This window comes from Homarus americanus, unplaced genomic scaffold (genome assembly GCF_018991925.1).
Source record: "Homarus americanus isolate GMGI-L3 unplaced genomic scaffold, GMGI_Hamer_2.0 scaffold11062, whole genome shotgun sequence".
NCBI lineage: Eukaryota > Metazoa > Arthropoda > Malacostraca > Decapoda > Nephropidae > Homarus > Homarus americanus.
In genome coordinates this window covers 324,911-350,181 of record NW_024731951.1, presented here as the reverse complement: position 1 = coordinate 350,181, position 25,271 = coordinate 324,911, and the positions used below count along the sequence as shown (strand labels likewise).

At 42.0% G+C, this 25,271-nt stretch overlaps 1 protein-coding gene and 1 long non-coding RNA gene across 4 annotated transcripts; both read left to right on the top strand.

Moving 5' to 3' along the window:
• Positions 1-739: 739 nt before the first annotated feature.
• LOC121868092 (5-hydroxytryptamine receptor 7-like) lies at positions 740-4,114 on the top strand (the record flags this gene model as incomplete). The annotated part of the gene is given in 2 exon segments (XM_042368363.1): positions 740-891; positions 1,362-4,114. Coding segments are annotated over 2 exon segments (1,130 nt in total), but the record flags the coding sequence as incomplete, so codon positions are not given.
• An 11-nt stretch (positions 4,115-4,125) lies between these two features.
• On the top strand, positions 4,126-8,460 carry LOC121868093. 3 transcript variants are annotated; one of them, XR_006089311.1, is made up of 3 exons: positions 4,126-5,871; positions 5,902-7,198; positions 7,263-8,460. It is a non-coding gene; the product is annotated as an uncharacterized LOC121868093 (long non-coding RNA). The 3 variants fall into 3 exon arrangements; XR_006089312.1 differs by having other exon boundaries at positions 5,902-7,340; positions 7,419-8,460; XR_006089310.1 differs by having other exon boundaries at positions 5,902-8,460.
• The last annotated feature ends 16,811 nt before the right edge of the window (positions 8,461-25,271 follow it).

The following is a 25,271-nucleotide window of genomic DNA, read 5'->3' as shown; positions in this document are numbered from 1 at the left end:
CACACACATACATACATACATACATACATACATACATACATACACACACATACATACATACATACGTTTTCTTGAATAAATTACTAAAATATTATTAGTCTTAAGTTTTGGGTTTGGTGTAATATCATTGACATGAAATTTACTGAAGACTTAATTCTGGAATTGATGGCCATGTGAAGTCACACTGGTCAGGGAGGTTGGGGGGAAGAGTAAGCGATACGTGCTGGGAACCTCTGTGTAGTTCTGGGATAATCTGTACTCGTGTTATGTCGTTACTTATATATACGCTATTATTTTCTTTCTTAATTTCACCTGTATGTCAGATTCATTGAGATCTCTCATGTTATACTCAGTAACACCACGGTCACTCACCTGGTCATCAGCAACACCACGGTCACTCACCTGGTCATCAGTAACACCACGGTCACACCTGTCATCAGTAACTGGTCATCAGTAACACCACCGGTCACTCACCTGGTCATCAGCAACACCACGGTCACTCACCTGGTCATCAGCACACCACGGTCACTCACCTGGTCATCAGCACCACCACGGTCACTCACCTGGTCATCAGCACCACCACGGTCACTCACCTGGTCATCAGCAACACCACGATGCTAAAGAAATTATTTATTAAAGGAAAACCATTAACTTCAATACAAGCGCCTCATACTGCCTGTACTCTGAGTTTCAATGTCACGACTGATTAATTTATGAGTCCGTATGTTTCTCTCTACAGGTTACTGGCCGTTCGGGGTGGTGTGGTGCAACATCTACGTGTCGTGTGACGTGTTGGCGTGTACCTCCAGCATCATGCACATGTGTACCATATCCCTCGGCCGTTACCTGGGCATCCGTAACCCACTCAAGACCAGGAGCAGTAGTAAGAAGGTGAGTGGTGGTGGTGGTAGGCATTGCTCTCTCTATGATTTAGTTACCTATAACCTACAGCTACAACAGTACCCTAACGTACCAGTAGGCTAATCTAACCAACTTCTACCAATCATAACCTAACCTAACCTAACCTAACCGAATTTATGGTTTTATGATGAAAATTAGTGTTGAATTCTAGGATTAGTTCAGTCCAGGAAGGGTGACATTTACGAATCAATGAAACACTAAAGAAGTTTTGAGGGTTAATTGTCACGTAGTTTAAGAGATCATTGCTTATATCATCTTGTCTTGGTGTATCTATTTCACTCCAGGTATAGATAAAATAAAGTTAATTAGCAGCTATAGATTCTGTGATACCTGATATTTACCCGGTGTCATATCAAGAGCTATTTTAGGGGCTCAGTCTATGACCATTATGAGTAACTTTTGTAAGATGTGACGTATTGACGAGGTGTGTGTTCTTGCAGACGGTGGGCGTGAAGGTGGTGCTGGTGTGGCTGTTGGCGATGTTAGTCACCTCCTTCATTACTGTGTTGGGGATCTTTGACACCACCAACATCATGCCAGTCGACTACCTGTGCACCATCAACAACCAGGCCTTCTTCATCTTTGGCTCCCTCTGCGCCTTCTACATCCCGATGGTGATCATGGTGGTCAGTTATGCCCTCACGGTTCACCTTCTTAGGAAAAAAGCCAAGTTCGCTGGGGACGCTCCGGCGGGCAAGGCTCGAACTATGGGCAGGTACCGTTCTGTTCGCCGGAAACCCCAACAGCCGCCACATTCCTTCGCGTTCACCCCAAGAACCTCGTACAGGGGGTCCTACTCCAATGGTCACGCCGGACACTACGAGTTCTCCAACATACACAAATGTGAACAGGCGACTCAGACACCGGAGTCCATCGCTCGGGAGACCAGGAACTTCAAGTTAAAAGCTCTTCGTCTACAGCTTGTAGGAACGGCCGCGTGGCATCTCCGCTTTTTACCTACAAAAAAGCGTGATGCCTTAGCTGCTAACGCCGTCGCCAACGAGCAGAAAGCCTCGAAGGTGCTCGGACTTGTCTTCTTTGCCTTCGTCATATGCTGGACGCCCTTCTTCATCCTCAACATCTACTTCGCGGCGTGTCCGACGTGTCACGTCTCGGATCACCTGGCTAACGTGTGTCTCTGGCTGGGCTACGTGTCCTCCACTATTAACCCCATCATCTACACCATCTTCAACCGTACCTTCAAGGCCGCTTTTATTAAGATCCTCAGGTGTGACTACAACTTCGACCACCGTCACGTGAGGTCTCATTCCATGTCGGACAACATGCCGGGGACTTATGGGGGTCCAGCGCCCTCGGCAGTAGCCACGCCATGCTCCATTCGAACCCTCTCCACTTACGTCAAGAGTCCCAGCTACCAGCACGCCCTCACCAGCCCGGAGCAGGAGCATGAGTGCTGACTGCTACAGCCCTGGAACAGTGACAGAGACGTAAATTTTGACTACCATAAAAACAGTGGCATACGTACTAACTGCCACATGGCTGGCCCTGAAACATGAGATACTGTCTCAAGCTCGAAGCACCAGCAGGAACATGTATGACATGCCACAAGCCTGAAGCACCAGCAGGAACGTGTGTGCTACCTGCCACAAGCCTGGACACGGTAAAGAGGCAGAAGCAGAAATACCTTTTACCACACAACCATCACTCAAAACTAGTTTACCGAAGACATAACCAAATAAACGCACAAAATCAAATAAGAGTTGGTACTAGTAGTGTGAGTGTGTCTCTTTCACCGTGAACAGTTGTGTGTGTCTCTCATCCTGAACAATTGTATTTACATGAGGGTTGTTCAGGTATAACAGGTGTTCTATATCAGTTGTACAGGTGTTTTTATAACTCACCTTTATAAGTTGTTCTACAGGTGTCCTTATATCACTCATATGATATAAGTTTTTAAATGAAGTCATATTGGGTGAACTTAAGAAGAGAACACTAACAAGACCCATACAATTCGTAAGACATTTGGAACATGTTATACCAAGAACTGTTCTTCCCTGATCACAGACTAAATGAGTTATATTAAACGTTGGAGATATAACCTTACAACGTGATGTGACTAAAGTTATTAATAAGCTCAAATATTAGACCAAAAACGAGAGGCTAATAATAACAACCAAAAGTATACAAGTATTATACCATACTGTACACTGTCGTATTAACTACCTCTTGTATTATCTCCGTGTAGTGTCCCTGTGTATGTTTTGATGGTGTGTATTAATCTGGTAACTTTGAGAATAATAGTGTTTTTTCGTGTCCAGTTCACACATTATAAAGCACGTTTTTGAAGCTCGTGTACACAACACGCTTCTAATTCCTAAACAAACATTCTAATTCTAGTTCACTTAATATGACAAGATATACAGGGCGAGGCAAAAAAAATTCTCATTTGACTAAATTATACAGTGATGCAAAAGTTCTTTTCCTCCAACTCCAATGTAAATTGCCTTGATGAGGTCACTCTCATGAAGTTAAAAATTGCGTTAAGTAAAAGATTTTTTTTATATGTTTTTACGATGCAACTCTCGTAAAAACTTCTGAAAAAAGTCAAATGTATGAAGTAAACCTGCTTTATAACGCTAGTCATTTGTATAGTCTAAAATTACGATACATGAATTTGGGAAGCACAGAAACTCCTTTATAACGTTGGTATTCATAACACTGGTCCCTGATACAATTTGTTTGGTTGTATTAGCTGTTCTCACTTAATGACCAATGGCACTATACAGGTATAGGTAGGTAATATAACGAAAAATTGTGTTATTTATGCTTTTGTTGAAGAAAAAGTGTACTGGTGAATTCAACTATGCTTTATGTACTAATGCACTGTTCACGCTGACCAAAGAGGACCATTTTCACAACACAAATTTATGAGTAGTCAGTCATCAGTCATCACAATAGTCTTAGAACATCAATGGGCATAGTAGGTGTTGCATGAGTCCTGTCTCTTGCAACATCACCATCCACACACTCTTACGGCGTTCTTGGGGGAGATTCGCGTGTCAATTCTTTTGCAACATCAACATCAACAGGCTTACAGTGTTTTAGGGGGAACTTGTGTGTGTGTGTGTGTGTGTGTGTGTGTGTGTGTGTGTGTGTGTGTGTGTGTGTGTGTGTGTTTCTTGTCCTTTGCAATATCTACATAAAACTATTCCACGGTCTCACTAACCCGGATCCATTGGGAGGGGTTTGTTGTGTCGTCAGGTCACACCACAGGAGGGAGGGGTTTGTTGTGTCGTCAGGTCACACCACAGGAGGGAGGGGTTTGTTGTGTCGTCAGGTCACACCACATGAGGGAGGGGTTTGTTGTGTCGTCAGGTCACACCACATGAGGGAGGGGTTTGTTGTGTCGTCAGGTCACACCACTGGTATAAGAAGACCCCAGGGAAGTTGATACAAGTATGTGTTGTAAATGTTGTTGTGTCGTAACGTCACACTAAAGGAGAAGTGAAAATAAGAATAGTCAGGTCAGCAGTGTAAGAATACCCTTTTTTGAAGCACATGACATGAATTTAACCATCCGAACTAATCTTGACCTGATCAAACCTAACCAAGTCCTAACCAAACCTTACCTTACCTAACCAATCATACAAAAACTCACCTAACCTAGTCTAAACTAACCAAACCAAACCAAACCAAGTCCTGATCAAACCTGGCCTTTTCTAACCAACCTTACAAAAAACTCATGTAACCTAATCTAACCTAACCTACCCAAATCAAATCCTGACCAAACCTTACCTTTCCTACCCAAAGCCTTCCAAACAAATCACCTAACCTAACCCAACCTAAACTAACCAACGGGTCCTTGAATAGATTGTGGTTAGATTGGGTTACGTTTAGTCAACTCGCGTCGTTTAGGAAAAAAAAAAAAAAAACCAAATCGATGTTGTTAAAAAATTTCATCCATTTGTATACATTATCTCACGTAATTCCTTTTGGAGAAGAAAGATACAGGAAAAACATAGATAAAGGAAGTAGGAAGTAAACAATATGAATAACTATCCAAATTACGAGTACTACCATATCATTTCCCTCTCCCAAATAAAAAAAAAATAACACTGTTTTAATGCGTATGTGCGTGCGTGTGTGCATGTGTAAAAAGCAAAGAAATGTATCTAAAGTAATGGAAGTGTATATATATAATTGACCTGATATTTATGATGAGTGTTAACACATTTAAGAATTCCACTATGATATCTGTGTACTGTATTTGGCGTATGTCTCTACCTACTGCTGTATTCTTGAATCTATTTTGTAATGTCGGTACTTTTCGTGTATAAATTGATGTGTGTGTGAACCGAGACTTCCTTTCTAAAATACGATAGCATGTATATATAGCATTAGGTCACCTGATATGTGGCTGTTGCTTTCATCACATTTTCTATAAAAACAGAAAACGTGAACAATAGTTGGAGTCTCGTAGAAAATGGGTAGTGGGTGTATCATAGAAAATGGGTCATGATTGTATGACAGAAAATGGGTAATGGGTATATCACAGAAGATGGGTATCATATGTAATTATGTATATACAATGAATATTTCTGTCTGTTATAGGATAAGAATTAATTATAGTTGTTGATAATCTCACATTACCATCACTTGTATAATGTTCCTTTTATTTCACCCAGGAGTTTAGTAATATGTAAACTGTGGTTTTTTTTTTACTCTGTACAGATAAATGAATCACGATTTATTTTATCTTTTAAGAAGAAGAAATTCCTATGATGTGCTACTGTGTACCTCTGCTAGGCACAAACCCTCTCCTAGGATCCTTTCTGCTGGGATCCTCTTTGCTAGAATCTACTCTGCTAGGATCCTGTTTCCTTGGGTTCCAATTTGCTCTGATCTTCTCTGCTGGGACCCAATTTTCTAGGATCTTCCCTTATTAGATTTCTATCTGCTAGAATCCCCACTTCAGGGATTCTTTGCTAGGTTCCTCTTTGCTAGGATCCTCTTTGCTAGGTTCCTCTTTGCTAGGATCCTCTTTGCTAGGTTCCTCTTTGCTAGGATCCTCTTTGCTAGGAACAAACTCTTGTTAGGTACCACTGACCTTAAAGAACAATACTTCCCGTTTTCTTTCGACTGGCAGATCCACTTCTCGTTTTCTTTCGACATAGAGATCCGTGACTTTCCCAACCCTCAGTAAGGCTCATTTTACACGTGTTGTGGTATGGGGAGGTGAGCTTTACTGACCGGCGGCCTCTTCACCCAAGGGTCTGTCACGGATCTGGTAAGAAATTTCTTTGCCTGGGGTTAGTGGTTGACGGGGTTGTGTATGAGTTGGTGAGTTTGGAGAAGGGTCTTAGTTTCAAGGTGCTTCAACTGCCAGGGTCATTAAGCACCGTTCACTAGGATTTAGTTTTAAGGTGCTACAACTACCAGGGTTGTTTAGCATCGTTCACTAGGTCTTAGTTTTTATAACATACAACTTATAGTAAAACAATGAATTCCTGTTTTTACTATGAAGGAATCCTAACTCTTGTATATAATATATTTACACTGAAGAGTTCCTCATTCCATGATCAACCTTCATCATTTTCTAAGTGAAAAAATAGGACTTTTTTCCACTTTTATCTCATGTGAACTTTGTACAAATTACTTTAAAATGTTGATGTATACATACACTCACTATATACTGCATATATATACTGACACAATGTCACTGTTATTGTGGTAAATTCATATCAGTAGCTTTGACGACCCTCTAGTGATCTTACATGATTGGCTATGTATGTATGCACAGTATGTCTTTACCACCTGCCTGACAAAGCTGTACTGTGTTTTATTATTATTATTATTATTATTATTATTATTATTATTATTATTATTATTATTATTATTATTGTCATCATTATCATCCTGTAGGTGCGGTAGGCTGGACATGGTGGTCTACCAGGATATGTTTTCACCGGGTTATTTAGTTTTTTCCTGTGTTTAGGTCACTTCATTTCGTTATAATTCCTCATGAACTCAACCCGATTTTACCTCTTGTGGAGAGACGCCTGGTCCGTATTATTTATTCATGGTAAGGAGAGGTTAAGTCAGGTGAAGTTTGGAGAATTATTAACAATTTCCCATCATGTATTTTACTGATTAGACTGACCAGGTGTATTGATGATTAGACTGACCAGGTGTGTTGATGATTAGACTGACCTGGTGTGTTGATGATTAGACTGACTGTATTAGACTGACCAGGTGTGTTGATAATTAGACTGACCAGGTGTGTTGATGATTAGACTGAATGGATTAGACTGACCAGGTGTGTTGATGAGTAGATTGAATGGATTAGACTGACCAGTTGTGTTGATGATTAGACTGACCAGGTGTGTTGATGATTAGATTGAATGGATTAGACTGACCAGTTGTGTTGATGATTAGACTGAATGGATTAGACTGACCAGGTGTGTTGATGATTAGATTGAATGGATTAGACTGACCAGTTGTGTTGATGATTAGACTGAATGGATTAGACTGACCAGGTGTGTTTCTGACAGCCAGTGACCTATAGCCTCCTCAGACCACCTATAGCCCTGGTACACCTGTCAGCTCGATCAGATACCACAGCTTAAATTTATCTGTGGTATAACTATAATGGGGTTGTGGCATATCTATCTGCTGGCTGTGGTATAGCTGTGTTAAGAGTGGTATAACGGGGGTATAGCTGTGTTAAGAGTGATATAACGGGGGTATAGCTGTGTTAAGAGTGGTATAACGAGGGCATAGCTGTGTTAAGAGTGGTATAACAGTGATAACAATAGAATTCCTTTTTCTTCACAACTCGAGCTGGAGAAGTGCCCGTAACCCACCTGGCTGACCAATGACCTACCTGGCTGACCTGCCTGACTTGACCTATCTCCTGTGACCTACCTTGCTGACTTACCTGACTGACCTATCTCCTGTGACTTACCTTACTGACCAACCTGACTGACCTACTTAGTGTGACCTACCTGACTCCCCTACCTGGTGTTATCTACCTGGCTTGACCCACCACTCTGACCTACCTAGCTGACCTACCTATTTGACTTACGTGACTAACTTACTTGGTATGACCTACCTGGCTGACCTAATTTGTGTGACCTACCTTACTGGCCTACCTGACTGACCTACCTGGTATAACCTACCTATCTGACCTACCTAGCTGGCCTGCATAGATGACCTACGTGGCTTTACCTTCCTGGCTGAACCTACCTAGAAGATGACCTACCTACCTGGCTTGACCTTTCTAGATGACCTACCAAGAGTATGGCCTACCTACCTATCTACCTGACTTGACCTTCCTAGCTGAACCTACCTAAAAGATGACCTACTTAACCTACCTAGAAGATTCCTTACCTGGTTGATGACCTACCTGGTTGATGACCTACCTGGTTGATGACCTACCTGGCTTGACCTGCCCAGCCTACTGTGGTCAGATCAGGGGCTCGTCTAGTTTACATAGGTAGGTGTTTTTGATGTCTCAGCTCTTATGTATTGGAGAGGTCAACACTGTAATGATCTTTTGATAATAAACAGAAGATGAATTGTAGTTGTATTACTGTAGTTTATCCTTAGTATTTAGTGTATTTTTGTAGTTGTTTAGTTGAATATTACGTGTATAGACGGTAAGTGTTTCTACATAAGTTCATTTATTAATTAGATAAACTGTTACTTAATACTTTACTATGTCCAAAGAATCGTCTGATTTGGTACTAATTACTTGTCTAACATTTAATTGATAGTTCCTAATTAATTACTTGTGTAGAATTTAATTGATAGTTACTAATTAATTACTTATCTAACATTTAATTGATAGTTACTAATTAATTACTTGTGTAGCATTTAGTTGATAGTTACTAATTAATTAGTTATCTAACATTTAGTTGATAGTTAATAATTAATTAGTTATCTAACATTTAGTTGATAGTTACTAATTATTTGTGTTGGTGGGTGCTACTCACAGGGTGGTGTGATGCGTCCAGTGCAAAGCTCTGCTCGCTATTACGCTTTCAGCTGCTCACCCCTATGGTGAAAGGGGAGAGCAGAATGCGTAAGTCTCTTCCCTGCTGGTACACAGCCTCTCCATCACCAAGACCCTTCAGTGCCTCTTCGTGGCAACTCACGGTAACTGGGTATCTTGCAACCTCAGGCAAATTCTGTAAGGGATCTCGGAGCAGCAGTGGGCTCCAGAGGTACGGTGTGCAGGCCCGCCGGCGTGCGGACACGCCCTGATGCCTACCAACCACTGCACCCCCCCCCATTGCCTTATAGATTTGTCAAGGAGGACATAAAACTGGGGAGCTCACCCTACACAAAGCCGCAGTTGGGTGACGCGCGTCAGGCAGACTCCGGCTGCCTGGAGCTCAGGTAGTCCCCTGTAATCCTGGCCACCTGAAGGGCGTCTTGAGTCCTCTCTTGCCACTGGAACTTGGTGATCAGGACTAAACTGTTAATCCTGTTTCATTATCTCATCTCCATCTTCATCAACACAACTTTAAAGTCCTGATGCGATGGGATAGAGTGACGGGGACAGGCCGAAAATGTGGCCGAAGTTTCCTGTACGCCTGAGAGGCCCTCTTCAGGGAGCCCGTTGCTTACCCCTGACGGGGAAGGGTAGAGAAAAGGAGACCTAAAAATTGCATTTTCCGTCAACACCTGGACGGCTCACCGTGGCCGTCAGGGCAACTGGAAATGCGGTAAAGAACAGTTTCCCCTCACAGTTGCGACTTGGGACGTCCACAAGACCAGATGCGCACGTAGGGAAAGAAGACACAATCGTGCTCCCAGAGACCTCCCACCCAACCCGGAGTTGTCCTGCCCTATGTGCTTGGAGTCTGCAGGTCAAGGATCGGACTCCACATCCGGTGCCACCGCCGACAACCTCCCTAGTTTACCACTCATCCTCATAATTTTTTAGTTTAACAAATTTATTGACAAAGCCTGGAGTACAGTTTGCCTATTCTGAGTAATTCAGTCAGGTCTTGACACTGAGGGTGGTATCACTTCTCACTGCCACGCAGGACAGAGGTTCATACACAAAGAATTACAACATATTCATTAACAGTATATATAGGTCAGAGTCATGTGGGTGATATCACTGTTCACTGCCATGCAGGACAGATAACCAGATGCAGGGAGGCAGTGACAGTGTTGTGTGAGGGGCTATAATAATACAGTATATGAACCTTGAAGTGTGACGGTAGTCGACCTTGAAGTGTGACGCATGGTGTGACGGGTCTCTCAATCCTCTATAACAAGGTAAAATTATTCTGTATTATCTTTAATTAATTAGCGTGATTTAATATTGTGGTTTAATTAGGTGATGTATAAGTAATTAAGAGGCATAGACATTAATTAGTGATTCACAGGTAGATGGACATATTTCCTGATTAGACTTCCTAATGATTTCGTGTAATTTGTGTTTTGTGATACAATAATTATAAAGTGATTTGGTGAATAGTAATGTAATTAATATGCGATTTGTGAATTTCGTATAATTTAAAAGCCACAAATAAGGATTTTGTCTGGTATCTTTTTGTGACGCGCAGTATATCGCTAAGCAATGAGAGACGAGTGGTAATTAAAGCAATCATGGTGCACTGTGATTCGTGTTTCATGGCTTAGCGAATCAGATCAGGTCGTTTTGTTAATGGATTACCTGCTGTGTGTGTACTGTACCTGACAAACGGGAACCAGTGAGTGAGTTACGCGGAGGAGGAATTCGTTTTCTGTGAATTGTTTGTTGGGGATACTTAGATGAAATTTGCTGGTCTAGGAATGAGAATCTTGTACTAAAACAAGTCCTGATTACTTGTACTCACACCAGGTAGTGTTTGATAAATATAGAACCTTAAAAACTATAATGATTAAAATTGTTAACGTTTATCTTCTTTGTTGGTGGTAATTAAATCGACAAAAACAATAATTTAGTGACAATTTCTTGTGTACTTGTAAGTTATATTATGCGTTACTCGAGGATGATAAATATCACATGACTCACTTTCTCACCAACGGAGGAATATTCATTTCTACTCATGAGTAACTGTTCATGAGTAGAGAGAGACAAGCGACGAATTCATCCACCCAGAAATTTCAGTCAATCGGCGCTCGAGTTGCTGCTTAGCGAGACAGTAAAAAGAAAACGGGATTTTTTATTAGACAACTTTAACAAAATCATATCGCTTCACACTTCTCCTACAGATAAACTCGAAACTCTTATAATTTTAAGTTTCACGCCTTCCATTGCCCATTTTTGACTTCCTGCTCTTCTGTACAATAGTTTTTTATGTGAGTTGAACCTACGAATTGTCCTGAGAATCCTTACATAGTGGGTCCCTTTCCTTCCCTGTGATGCCTCGGGTAGACTCAGGGAAATAGAATTCTCCATCCATTATTCTCCTACGATGTGAGCTTATCCCTTATTCATGCATTTTCCACTTTCATGTTGGAAATGAGATTGTGGTTGGATGATGTGATTTCTCGTGCCCTTTTCTCGTGGTTTTGAGGTGTGCTTTTTTTTTTATAGGTAGATGAAGGTTTTGGAGTTTTTCATAACGTGTTGGTTTGACTTTGGCTCTGTTTTGTAACGCATATTAAGGTCATTGGTTATATCCATGTTGCATAAATGACTTTTGTTTGGGGGTATTATTGACATTATCCTTATTTAGTAGACGTATCATTTATGCCATTTGCTTCTTGTCTACACAGTAGTGACGGGTACCAGAGTAATGATGAATTAAGTCAATGTAGATTATAAACTGTCCGATCTACCTGGGCCCTCCTTTGTGCCTTGACATCAAGTTACACAAGTCTTAACTAAGGGTCTTGTTAGTGTGTTAATGACAGAGTCTACACCATAAACAAACTGTATTTAGTTTGTCAGTTGTATCAATGTGTGTGTGTGTGTGTGTGTGTGTGTGTGTGTGTGGTTCTCTCCCCTCCTGCTTTTCACTTAATGCCTCAAACCAGGAACACTCCCCTGACGACTAAATCTCTCTCTCATAAACCCAATAATGCTAAATTAACTTTCCAGGTTAAAATCCTATTGGGAATTTTTGTGTGAGTGAGGTGTGTAAACTGCAAATGGACCATGGCGAGGCGAGGAGGGCGTAGGATACTGGGTTAAGCCGAAAGGATTTACATTTTAATTTTACGAATTTGTTGTTAATGTCTTATTGTATTATTATCTGTCAGTTGGGTGGGGGAGGTTTTTGTTAATTTCTCTTAAATGATGGTGGAATAGTGAGAGGCCAGTGGTGGTGATGGTGACATTTATTATGACACGGGTCAGTGGTGGTGACAGTAACGCTTTTATGACACGGGTCAGTGGTGGTGATAGTGACACATGACCCTGGCAAGTCACTACCCCGGTGAGTCATTACTCCTATCCATCAACATCACCATCATCACCAACCAACATTTTATCCACAACCACAACAACAACAATTTCCATCCATCATCAATTTTCCACTCGATAAGAGTTAAGCGCCTCTCCCCACTGCCCCCCTTTGCCGCCTCTCCCCACTGCCTCCCTTTGCCGCCTCTCCCCACTGCCTCCCTCCGCCGCCTCCCTCCACTGCCTCCCTCCGCCGCCTCCCTCCACCGCCTCCCTCTACTGCCCCCTCTACCCCCTCCTCCACCACCTCCCCCTACCGCCTCCCTCCACCGCCCCCCTCCATACCTGAGAAGAAAAGTACAGGTGTCCCGTGTGTTATTGCCTTGTTGTGGTTGTTTAGTGTTCCAATGTTGACAAGACGAGGAGGAGGAGGAGGAGGAGGTGCAGGCCGAGGAAATAATTGGCTCCGAAAATGACGTAGAGTTAATAAAAAGAGAGGGGAGCATAGATTGGGGGATGGAGAAGTAGAGTAAAAAAAGGGAGTAAAGGAGAAGAGAGAAGATGGGGGGATGAAAGAACGGTAAATAAAGGAGGAGGAGGAGGAGGGATATTAGTGGAAGAGATGGAGGAAAATAAATTGGTAATAAATTAAACTGTGATAAACTATGTAAAGCAGACGGAAGAGGAGAGAGAAGAGAGTAAATGGGAGTGGAGGTTAGAAGGAGGAGGAGGAGAGCTGAGATAAAACAAGAAAGGGGAGGGTAGACGAGGTGAAAAGAGATTTGGAAAGCGCCGCATGATAGATGGCGGCGAGGGTAGCAACACTGATCACTTGTAGAATTTTCGTAAAGGCGGTTCATTAGTTAACAGACACTAAAAATATACGTAGATTGACATACTGTAATGTATATACGCACTAAATAAAATATGTTCAAACGACATTAAAAATTGTTAGCGCGTCGCAAACTACCGTGCGCTTGTTAGGTTGTTGACATAGCCTACCTGTCATCCTCGCTGCCAGTAAACAGATGTCTCACTCGTCTCTCGTCAGTACCTCGTCTCCCGTGAGTGAGTGTGGATGTATATCTCGGCTACTGAGTGTTTTGTTTATTTAATTTTTAACATCGTGATGGTGTAGTGAACGTACAGGTGACAATGTGACCTGCATCAAAACTGTGCTAACTGTGACACTGAAAAGTTATTAATGTCGTCACTTGCCATGAGTTGAGGACGGATAGGAATTTCTCTCCCTGTGATCTGGATATTTGTGAACCAGTTGGATTTTTACGAGAAGATGGTGATATGTTTACTGGTATTGACTCACACCGGATGTCACGTTATTCTCAAAGGACGTTAAGAATTTGTGACTGATGCACGCCTAGTGTGGTGACTCCTCATCAATGTTCTTCCTGTAGTGAGAGGTTATGCTGACAGCTTACTGGAGACCTCACCTTCAGGGTAATGAAAATAGTGGACTTCAGTAATCCCGAACAACAGTGTTAGATGGAAACAAGTCGATAAAATGCACCGAGTTGTGGAAGGTAAGACATTTAAACGTATTTTAATTTTCTGAGAGTATCAAGACAATCTTTAATAAGTAGGAAGTGACCTTTAAACTTCGGCCTTGCTGATCTCGTTCAAATATCCCTCACACGCGATAATTTTTACCAGTTAGGTTAGGAAGGGATTTAGTGACTGAATGCGCTAATATAAAATAAATTCCTCCAGGTATTTAGTTTCCTAATAAGAATGGCTTAAAGTTTGGACACACACACACACACACACACACTGTAAGGTAAAGTTAATTAACGACCAGGTGTTTGTCTTAAAGTTTGGTGGTAAAACTTCACTTCTGTGTAGACACGGGCTGGTGGTGCTCTATGAGGGAAAGTGAAGCTCCTTTATGATGGGGTCTCTCTCTCTCTCTCTCTCTCTCTCTCTCTCTCTCTCTCTCTCTCTCTCTCTCTCTTTCTCTTACACCTCGTCCACCAGTTGTCAAGGGAATCTCTTCGTACAGATTTATGCATATATGTGAGTGACGTGCATAACCTACCATGTTACCCTTTGACGAGCCGGTCTTATCTGTCTGTTCGCCTGTCTGTCTGTCTGTCCCCCCTGTCTATCAGTCTATTTGTCTTTCACATGTCTCTCTATTTAATTACGAATTTCTCTCCCTTGCCTATCTATCTATCTATCTCTCTAGCATAACTTAACACTCGCACTATGAATACATCGGTGAGAAAATAGTAATTAGTACCATAACAGTCTCTTACCTTGGAGTGTTTGAGAGTACTACATACAGCCGCCCAAATAATATATAAATTATGGACTTTATACAGTACAGGGTAAGTGGGTGTATTGGGCAATTTTCCAGCGTCTCTGTATTATAAATGGCCAAGTTTTAGATGAATGGTCAGGGTTAAAAGCCAGTAGCTTGTGAATTATTTACTCCGTATCATAAATTCTCAGTTGCCGATGCCAGGTTCCCGTGGTTTATAAGTGCTATTGTCTGTCACTTACACATATTCTTAATCGCTTCTGTAAATTCCGTTTTAGCGTTTTCTGTCTCCTTAGATAAATTTTTGAAGGGTAGTTGTGCGGAGTAGCGAGTGTGGGAATGAGGTATTAGTAGAGGATTGGATTGTATACGAGCAGTAATGTAACTTCGAATTATTTGACTAAGTCTGTCGTCGTGACCTAACCAATAGAAAACGGGATTTCTACACACTGAAGCGCGTCTCTACTTGACCTGTTAACGGGCGTCTTAGATTTATATTTTATTCAGGGGCGGATCCAGGAATATTAATAGTGGGGTCCAAGAAGTTGTAGATGGAGGAACATGGCGAGCCACCCATCTTGGGGGTTTTGATGGGGGGGGGGGGGGCTATAAGCCCCCATTTTTTTATAAATCGGACTAATATCATGGGCATTTTTAATCCATTTTGAGGCCATGTGCACTTGATATTGGGAGTTATTCTGAGGTAAATAGTAATTACTTTTAACTTTACGAAAACGCTTGAGTACAATACTGTATCAAAGAAAAGGTATTGGAATTTTCAGGTGAAAGGGGGGGGTCTGGACCCCCTTGGATCCGCCCTTGTTATTACCTGTAATAAGTTATCTATAAGTTCTATAGCGCTTCTCTTATATAAATGAAACATAATAAAGTCTAATTTATTCAAGGTGTTTATAAAGTCCCTGTCTATCTCATTGAAGTAACGGGTGACTTCGCCGTGGATAATACCTGAAGGTGATAACTTTTCTTATGCAAATGTGATGTTAAAATTTTGTAGACAGTTGAATTGGGCAGCTGAGTGTACTGCGGCACGTGTTGACATGAGTCGTTCTCCCGTGATAGCATTTCGCACTGCATTTACACCATCATCTGAGACACGTGGACGTCCAGATCTTGGTTCATCATTAACAGATTCCGTTCTTTTAAATTTATGTAACAATTCGCATATTGTCTTGTCTGTATGGCCTGGTTTACGAAGTTTTCTTTGAAACTTCTCTCTAATTTCTTTGCACTTGTGTTCTTCAATACATTGTGTTATCCCCAGCACTCGGTCTTGCACATTCATCTTCATGGAGTTCTTCAATAAAAAACAACAAAAACGGTTATTTCACTGAAATAGGTAGGGACTTTATAAACACCCTGTACAAAAAATAACATTAAAAAAACCTTGCCTCCAGGACGAACAATAACGCAGTAATGACTGGTGATCATGCGCCTGGCAGTGCCGACCTCATCCGGAGAGGAAAAATTATCTTACGTCATTCATTTTGTCTTATCAGGAAGGGCTTGTATAGAGCTGACTAACGCAGTTAAAAATGGCATATCCGGCCCGGCAGGTAAATGTGCATAAGAGGGCAACCAGGTAGGGGCTCTCGTTAATTAAGAGGCCGTGACACCTGTCGTTAACCTGTGGCTCCCCCGGTTAATTAAATTTACTTTTATTTGTACCTGTAGTTCCTGGGTATGTGTGTATGCATGTACGTGTGTGTGTATGCATGTACGTGTGTATGTGCGTGCATTTGTGCATGTAAATTAATGCATAAAATAGGGTTCTTTGTTGATGAAGATGAACACACACACACACACACACACACACACACACACACACACACACACACACATTTTCCCAAAAGTTGAATTAATTTCTTAAGGTTCATCATCTTCCAGACTCTAAGAAATTTGTTTTTATTTGTGTAGATGAAAAGAGCAGCTTAGTGGAAGAGAGAGAGAGAGAGAGAGAGAGAGAGAGAGAGAGGCTAGTCCACTCCACTAGTCATTTGTTCCTAGTTGATATAAAACAAACTAATGACACAAAAATTATCATACGAGTTTTCCAATTAAAAAGTTTTCCAACAAGTAGGAAAAAATAGTAAAGAGAAAGTTTTGAGAGAGGGAGAGAAAGGAAGAGAGATCTAGAGAGAGAGTGGTGAGAGACAGAGAGAGAGAGAGAGAGAGATGGTGTTTAAGTGAACAATATCAAATAGGTTTCTTGTTGTCAGCAGAGTCACCCTGATAGTGGAGAATGGCTTGGGGTGTCAGTTCTTGTCACCCTGATAGTGGAGAATGGATTTGGCTGTCATCTCCTGTCAGTCAAAAAGTCAATCAGGAGCCAGGTCAGCCCCCCCCCCCTCCCCTCGTGACCATTTGCATCAATACTCCGTGCATAATGTTGCATAAATAACACTCGGAACATTTCGCGAAGTTTAAATGAGGCAACCAAGATCGCCAAACTATTGTCCAGGATGCTTTCGCTGACTCGCCAACTGGCCGTGTTTCCATTGGCGAGAAAGTTGGGTTTTGCTTTTTGTGAAACTCCGGTGTAAAAGTTCTGATGTGTTTTGTTGAGGCTCTCTCTCTCTCTCTCTCTCTCTCTCTCTCTCTCTCTCTCTCTCTCATATTTTATTGCTTGAGAATGAAAGGGGCTGATAAAGAGAGAGAGAGAGAAGGGGGATTAGAGAGAGCGAGAGAGAGAGAGAGGTGGGATTTAGAGAGACATAAGAGAGAAGAACATGCCGACTAATCTCACCAGCTTACCTCAGGTCGAGAACTGTTCAGCTGAGGACTAATACTGCCTGACCTTCACCTGTGTGTGTAGGGGGGATGGAACCTCACCCCCTCCTGCCTGAATGTTTTAGGTTTGTGAATGATGTTGATTTTGTGCGCGTTGTGTATGTATTTACACACACACACACACACACACACACACACACACACACACACACACACGGGTATTTGCGCTTCCTCGTGGTAATCCTCTCAATTTCTGTCAAAAGCCAGAGTTTTATATCCTATGTTTATTGAGATAATTTACTGATTAGTATTTTCGAGGACCGTGTTACCAGGTGAGGTAATTCAAGGAAAGGAAAAATATATATTAAGGGGGTTTTAATTAAAATTCACGAGTCGTTTAGATAACTTTGAAAATGGTGGATATCTTCATCATCAAGCTGTCACTATCACCATCATCATCAAACTGTTACTATCGTCATCATCACCAAGCACTCACCGTCACCAAGCCCTCACCATCACCTGACCCATGCAACATCAAGTACAGAGTTAGTCAACACACCAATTCACCCCCTTCACCATGCCACATGTATCCAAGTACCCCCCTTCCCTCCCACATCTTTCCCCTCCTTCCCCCCTCCCCTTCCCCCCTCCCTCCCCCTCCTTCGCCAAACTGCTCACACGTAAAGTCGTAGGTCCCGATTCCTGTGTTCTCTATCGCCAAATATGTCCTTCAGACTCCTCCCTCTGGTATGCCGTAGTCCAGGTGTTTGAGAGGTTGGTAAGATAGTTGTTCCTCGTAGTTAAGTGAAGTTGTGAGAATGCCCGGTTCAAATGAAGATTAGTCACTCCTTCCTCATTTCACCTGAAGTTTAACACAACCCCTAAACTAACGTAATCAAACGCTAACTTAACCTAATTTAATCTAACCCTACCCTACCCTACCCTCCCCTCCCCTCCCCTCCCCTATCCTACCCTCACCTCACCTACCCTACCCTCACCTCACCTACCCTACCCTACCCTCACCTAATCCCCACCAGGTAACGCTAAGATAGTTAATCCTCAGGTGAAATAAGCTATAGGATATCTTAAGCTTTATGTACCTTGTTAACATAAAATGGAGGTCAAAACAGATTTACAATAATTAAATAAAAATCTACACTGAGACTGTACCTTAACTATATTCATTTACCACAACATTAATCTTTGTGGCTCCTAACTTGTGTTAAGTGAGCGTATGGAGTTAATGTAGTTTTTTTAATGTGTTTTAGCTCTAAGGTGTATTCTAATGTCTGAGCTGAATGAGTATGTCTGACGAACCTTACTTATGTGATTGTCAACCTAGATCTGGCTCAGTGTCTCTGCCATGTTAGGTGGTGATGTATCTCTCCCTCTCTCCCTCCTTCACTCCCTCCTAGCGTGCCTTCCTTATCTGCCCTCTCTTCTTCCCTCTCCCTCTCTTCCTTCCTCTCTCCCTCCTTCACTCCCTCCTAGCGTGCCTTCCTTATCTGCCCTCTCTTCTTCCCTCTCCCCCTTCCTCTCGCCCTAGTCTCTCTCCCTCCTAGCGTGCCTTCCTTATCTGCCCTCTCTTCTTCCCTCTCCCTCACTCCCTACCTCTCCCTCATTCCGTCACAGTGCAGTAAGTGGGTCACTCAGCCTTCCTCACAGCGCCCCCAGCTAACTTTCCTCTAAGTTGGTAAATGAATGGTAATACTTTTTTCTCATTACCTGTATAAAGTAACTTTTTATAGTCGTTGTTATGTGATAGTGTATAAACTTTCTTGTGTGTCTTTTAAATTTAATGCGAAAGTTTGGAGGGTAATATTAATACAAACTTTGCCTGCCTGCCTCTTGAATGTGGGGAAAAATGTATAGTTGTATAATTCAGTTTATAAGTAAAAGTGTTTTTTTTTTCACCCGCTTTCCTCAGCTTTGTGTGTACCTTACCTGGTAAGTTACCTCTCGCACCCGCAACCTAATTAGTCCTCCCGCTACTATCTACACCCCCCCCTCCCCCCTCACACCTAGTCTCACTATTAAAAACTATACAATACGATGTAATACAGTAGACAAGGGCTCAACTTAATAAGGAATATCCGAAGATGAATACCACTTTCTTACATTCACACTTCAGTCTTAGCCGCCCACAACAACTTTTTTCTTTATAATGGGGCGGAAAGTCTCGCCTTACAAACTTTTACTCGTGGCCTTTTGATAAACACAACCGTTAATTACGATCTTCTCCGCCAGAGGCCACCGGAGATCGTATAGTTAGTCAAGCCATGACGGGGAAACTTTAGAACAGGTGTGTGAATCCCTGTGAGGTTTAAAAGTGACGGTGGTGGTGAGTGAACCCCTCCACACCCTCCAGTAACGACTTAACAAGCTCTGGAGGGCAGGTAGGATGTACCAGGTAAGCCCCACTTAGGTCAAGCTGGCTGCGCTCTCTCTCTCTCTCTCTCTCTCTCTCTCTCTCTCTCTCTCTCTCTCTCTCTCTCTCCTGTGTTTATTTTGAATGTGCCATGAGTGTTAATGATAGTTTAGTAAAGAATAATATAAGGATGTTAATATGATGAGAGAGAGAGAGAGAGAGAGAGAGAGAGAGAGAGAGGCCACTTGTTTACAGGATTGGCCCCGTGGCTTGTTCTGGCTGAGGGTGCGGCCTTAGGTTGAGAGGGTGTGCCGATGAATGGTTGGGCTGAATGAATGAATATGTGTGTGTGTGTGTGTGTGTGTGTTTAGTTAAGTGCGTGGGGGTTTAGATGTTTGTGTTTAGGTATGTGTGTATGCTTGTGTGTGTTTAGGTGTATGTATGTTTGCATGTTTAAGTGTGTGTGTATGTTTGTCTGTGAGGGTATGTAGAATCTTTGTGCCTGAAATGAGGGAATGAAGGAAGAGGGAAGATGGAGAATAAGAAGAGGGAGTAGGGAAGGATGAATAGGGGTGTGGGTGGAGGGGGTGAAATTGGCAATCTTCCACGAGTGATATACAGTTCAGACCTATTTTCTGTTTTCTATCACATTTTCTTTAGCTGTATAATGAAAAAAAAATGACTCGACCACCTCAAAACATTTTCTATGGGATGAGGTGAAATTCCTTATATATATATTTTCATTGTATATTTCGGTAAACTTTGTTGGCGAGGGACAAGTTTACCTCTACGTTGCCTCTCTACGATAAATTTGTTTCAGAATGTTGTGGAAATGAGAGATATTTAACACTCACGTCAAGGCCTCTCTCGTTCCAGGTGTTCCAGCTAGGTGAACTATTCTGGAAACGGCCCAAGATATGTGGAAGATGCACTGGGGATTATGCCTCTCCTAATATTGTGTCATGAATGAAAGTGGTGGCAGTTGTTCCCTGAGCAATGCGGCAGGTAGATGCAAGTGACTTACCTGTGTGGTACTGGTGACTTACCTGTGTGGTACTGGTGACCTACCTGTGTGGTACTGGTGACTTACCTGTGTGGTACTGGTGACTTAACTGTATGATAATTGTGACTAACCTGAATGGAACAAGTGACTTGCCTTAATATATGGTAATTATGGTATGGTATAAATGACTAGATAATCCTTAATAAGTGTCAAAGAAGTGGCTCCTTTATAAGTGTCGGAAACAAGTGACTCCTTTATAAGTGCCAAAACAAGTGACTTACCTTATAAGTGTCAGAAATAAGTGATTTACCTTAAAAAGTGTTAGAAAATCTCATAAATTTGAAAACTTCTGAAAGTGTATTGACAAATGGTTTTATACCGTAACAGTGAAGAGATCAGAGAAGCTTGACAGAAAGTTTAGAAGCTGGAAAATTGAAGAAAGTTTCAGAAGCAGTGACAAGGAAGTTTTGGCTTGGTGAGTAGAATCTTTTTAATTTGTGGATCTCACAGTGTGTAGCTAAGTTAGTGAGTGATGGGTGGGTGAAAGCGACTCCTGTTGGTCCACTGTTTGGCCATCTTTGATATTATTATTATTATTATTATTATTATTATTATTATTATTATTATTATTATTATTATTATTATTATTATTATTATCATCATTATCATTATTCGCGTTTCTTGTCATTATTATTGGATGATCATGTTAAGTCGATGTGCCTAAAATTAAATAAATGATCTTATAAAAAAAAGCAAAAAAATAAAATAAATAAATTGATCTTGCACTTTAAATTTTGTGTCATAAAAGTTGATTCTGTTTTTTAGTATAATTATTTTCAAAAAGTCTTAACATAGAAAATTTCATTATACGCTAACAAAATATTGGTTATTGTTGTCCAAAAATAATCATTATAAAAGTCTCATAAAAACTTTAACAAGTCCTCAAGAATGTTCTGTTGTGTCGAATCTAAAATGAATGTTTACTCCTCCGTCTCTCGTGTGTTCTTCGGGAGGTCAGTGTAAGTTCTTCTTTTATGCTTTGTGTGTGTGTGTGTGTGTGTGTGTGTGCGATTTTTGTGCATATTTGTGTTTTAATTGTTTATTTTTGTTTTTTATTGTTTATTTTTTTATTAATTGCATTATTAAACCACCAAGCAATATCCACCTTCTCTCTCGTTTTACATCGTTTCGTCTTCTAGAAATAATTTTTTTAATCTCTCGTCCCCCAAAACAGATGGTCCCCCGCCTCACAAGGACCCATCATTCGTTCTTGTAGGAAGTGTTTACACGTTTATTGGATATCATGATGGCGTTCGCAGAAAACGAGATCTGGATCCGGATTCTCTTAAAAGAAAATCTTCATTTTTCCGAGGTTGAGTGTGTAAGAATGCATGTAATTGGTTTATTTAAGAGTATAATTCCACGAGAAATTGTATGAAATATTCTACAAAATGTCTTCTATTGATAAAAAATTGCTCTGGGTGACTTCCGAATGCCATCGTCCCCAGCCATTACTGCCTGACGTCTCATCCGTTACCCATCCTGCGTCTGTAGTGGAAGTGAAGGCGTAACAAGGCCGTTCGTATCATCCTCCCTCCTGGTTCTCACCCCACCCACCCCTCACAGCTCTGACTCTGGGTTCGTACAGTCGTGGAAAAAGGTAATGACGTCTTCCTTGGCATTGTTTCCGTCAGCTATCAGAGCCTGGAGCAGCAGTGAGGTGTATTTCCCTACCTCCTCCTCCCCTGCTGAATTTTTCCATTACCTTCGTGACCTGTACATTACACTACCTCCTCCACCCCATACCCTCCTCCACAACTCTCCTCCATTCTCTCCTAATCTCCCTCCTCCAATACCACCTTACACTCCCCCCTCCAATACCACCTTACACTCCCCCCTCCAATACCACCTTACACTCCCTCCTCCAATACCACCTTACACACCCCTCCAATACCTTACACTCCTCTCCAATCCACACTTCCTCCCCCACTCCACCACCACCTTCCCTCCCCCCTCCAATACCACCCTTGCTCCCCTCCAATACCACCCCCCCCTCCAGACCACCTTACACTCCCCCCTCCAATACCACCTTACACTCCCCCTCCAAGAACAATCGTGATATACAAACGATTTAAAAGATATAATGGAGAAAGTTGCAAAAAACACGAAATATTTTACTCCGTTCTATTTATCATTGCACAGAATTAGTATTTATTGAAGGAAAGTAGCAACTGAGGGAAGGGAAACACCCAAGAGATATATCACAACCAACCGACTGACTTAAACACCTGTTACACTAATTAAATAATATTAAATAAATTCTTGAAGACAATAACGAGGAGTAAATTTTACGTATTAGTATTAAAATAAGACTCGGCAGTACGGGAGGGAATAAGTCGTCATCTACCTCTATAAATATATATATTTTTGCTTTTATTTTAGATCTCTTAATCATCTCACATCTCGTCGCATCCTGCCAACCTACATCCACACATGAGGTGCTTCTCGATAGACTCAAGTGAACTGTATTAAGAGATCCTATATATCTGCCTACCCGAGAGTCACTGAACTGCGTCCTGACACATGACTAGGTTAAGGTGCATGAGCGCAGTGTAACGTAATATAACTCATTAATCATAGTGACTCTCCTCTCCATGATAATATTCTGTATAATATTTTTTTTACCTATAATACGGTTTTTTTTTATCATACGACTGTCGATGACGTGATGATGTGTTGTACAGTGGGGAACAGAATATGTCCAGACTTGTAATAAAAAAAATAAGCTCTCTTACTCCTCTTCTTCTTTCTCCTCCTCCTCCCCTTCTTCCTCCTCTTCCTCCTCCTCCCCCAAACTTACCTTTCGTGAATGAAAAGAGAAGACCACATGAGACAGCCAGTCCTCCTCTCTTGGTAAGTCTCGAATCATCACTCCTCGACTCTCAGCCGTCGGTATCAGAATCTCATTGTAAATCCATTAACTGAAACGTATGGCGCCGAGTTTACTGTGATAAATGAGAACATAATGGGAAAAATAGGGAAATAATGGTGCAAGGGTAAAGTAATGGTGTTTTTGTTTATGAATAACTTTTTGGGGGGCGTAGTGTCAACCTACCCATAATCAGGGGTGCCAACATACCCATAATCAGGGGTGCCAACATGCCCATAATCAGGGGTGCCAACATGCCCATAATCAGGTGTCAGGGGTGCCAACATACCCATAATCAGGTGTCAGGGGTGCCAACATCTCCATAAATCAGGTGTCCAGGGTGCCCAACATCCTCCATAATCAGGTAGTAGGGGTGCCAACATACCCATAATCCAGAGTGTCAGGGGTGCCAACATACCCTCATCCAGGGGTGCCAACATACACCAATCCCAGGTGTCAGGGGTGCCAGCATGTAATCAGGTGCAATAGGTGCCAACATCCCCCATAATCAAATTAAGATTTTGTATACCCCCACTAATCAGGGGTGCCAACATACCCTCATCAGGCCAGGGGTGCCAACATGCACCCATAATCAGGTGTCAGGGGTGCCAACATCTCCATAATAATCGGGTGTCAGGGGTGCTTAACATACCCATAATCAAGTGTCCAGGGGTGCCAACATACCCATAATCAGAGTGTCAGGGTGCCAACCTACCCCATAATCAGGGGTCCAGGGTGCCAACATCCTGAAATAAAGTGTCAGGGTGCCAACATACCCATAATCAGGGGTGCCAGCATACCCATATTAATCCAGATTAATAAGAGTTGCGCCCAACATGCCCATAATCAGGTGTCAGGGGTTGTAGCATCTCCATAATCCAGGTGTCAGGGGTGCCAACATACCCCATAATCAAGTGTCAGGGTGCCATTTACCCATAATCAAGTGTCAGAGTTGTAACCTACCCACTTAATCCAGGGGTCAGGGGGTGCCAACATCCCCTTACCAATAATCAAGTGTCAGGAGTTTTTAACTTATACCCATAATCAGGGGTGCCAACATACCCATAATCAGGTGTCAGGAGTGCCAACATCCCCATAATCAGGTGTCAGGGGTGCCCCAACATGGGGGTGCCAACATACCCATAATCAGGGGTGCCAACATGCCCATAATCAGGGGTGCCAACATGCCCATAATCAGGTGTCAGGGGTGCCAACATACCCATAAACCTCTTTTTTTTCAATTTGGTTCAATATTTTTTATTGAATTAAGTTGACATATCAATACTTGTCTTGGCTGAGAATACGGATTATCTTTTTCCTCGCACTAAAAATCTGAGAGCGTGGCTAACTCACTCATGGGAACTACGACACAACTTTGGGTTTTCAGACGATCGTAAGATAAATTAGTTTCCTAAAATTTAACGAGAAGAGGAAGTCTGCGTCTGTCTCTCAGTCTGTCTGTCTGTCACTCAATGAGGCCTAACATAGCTCTCTTCCCCCACATAATAAAACTCTCCCTCCCTCCCTCCTTCCCTCCTTCCCTCCCTCCTTCCCTCCCTCCCTCCCTCACCAACTCGCATCATCTCCTGGCATTTTTACCCACACATAATTGGGACATTCACAATAGTCCTTTACAATTTTGAATTCAGGGATAGAGAGTAAAAATATCGTACACAGTTTGTTTATTTACCTGTT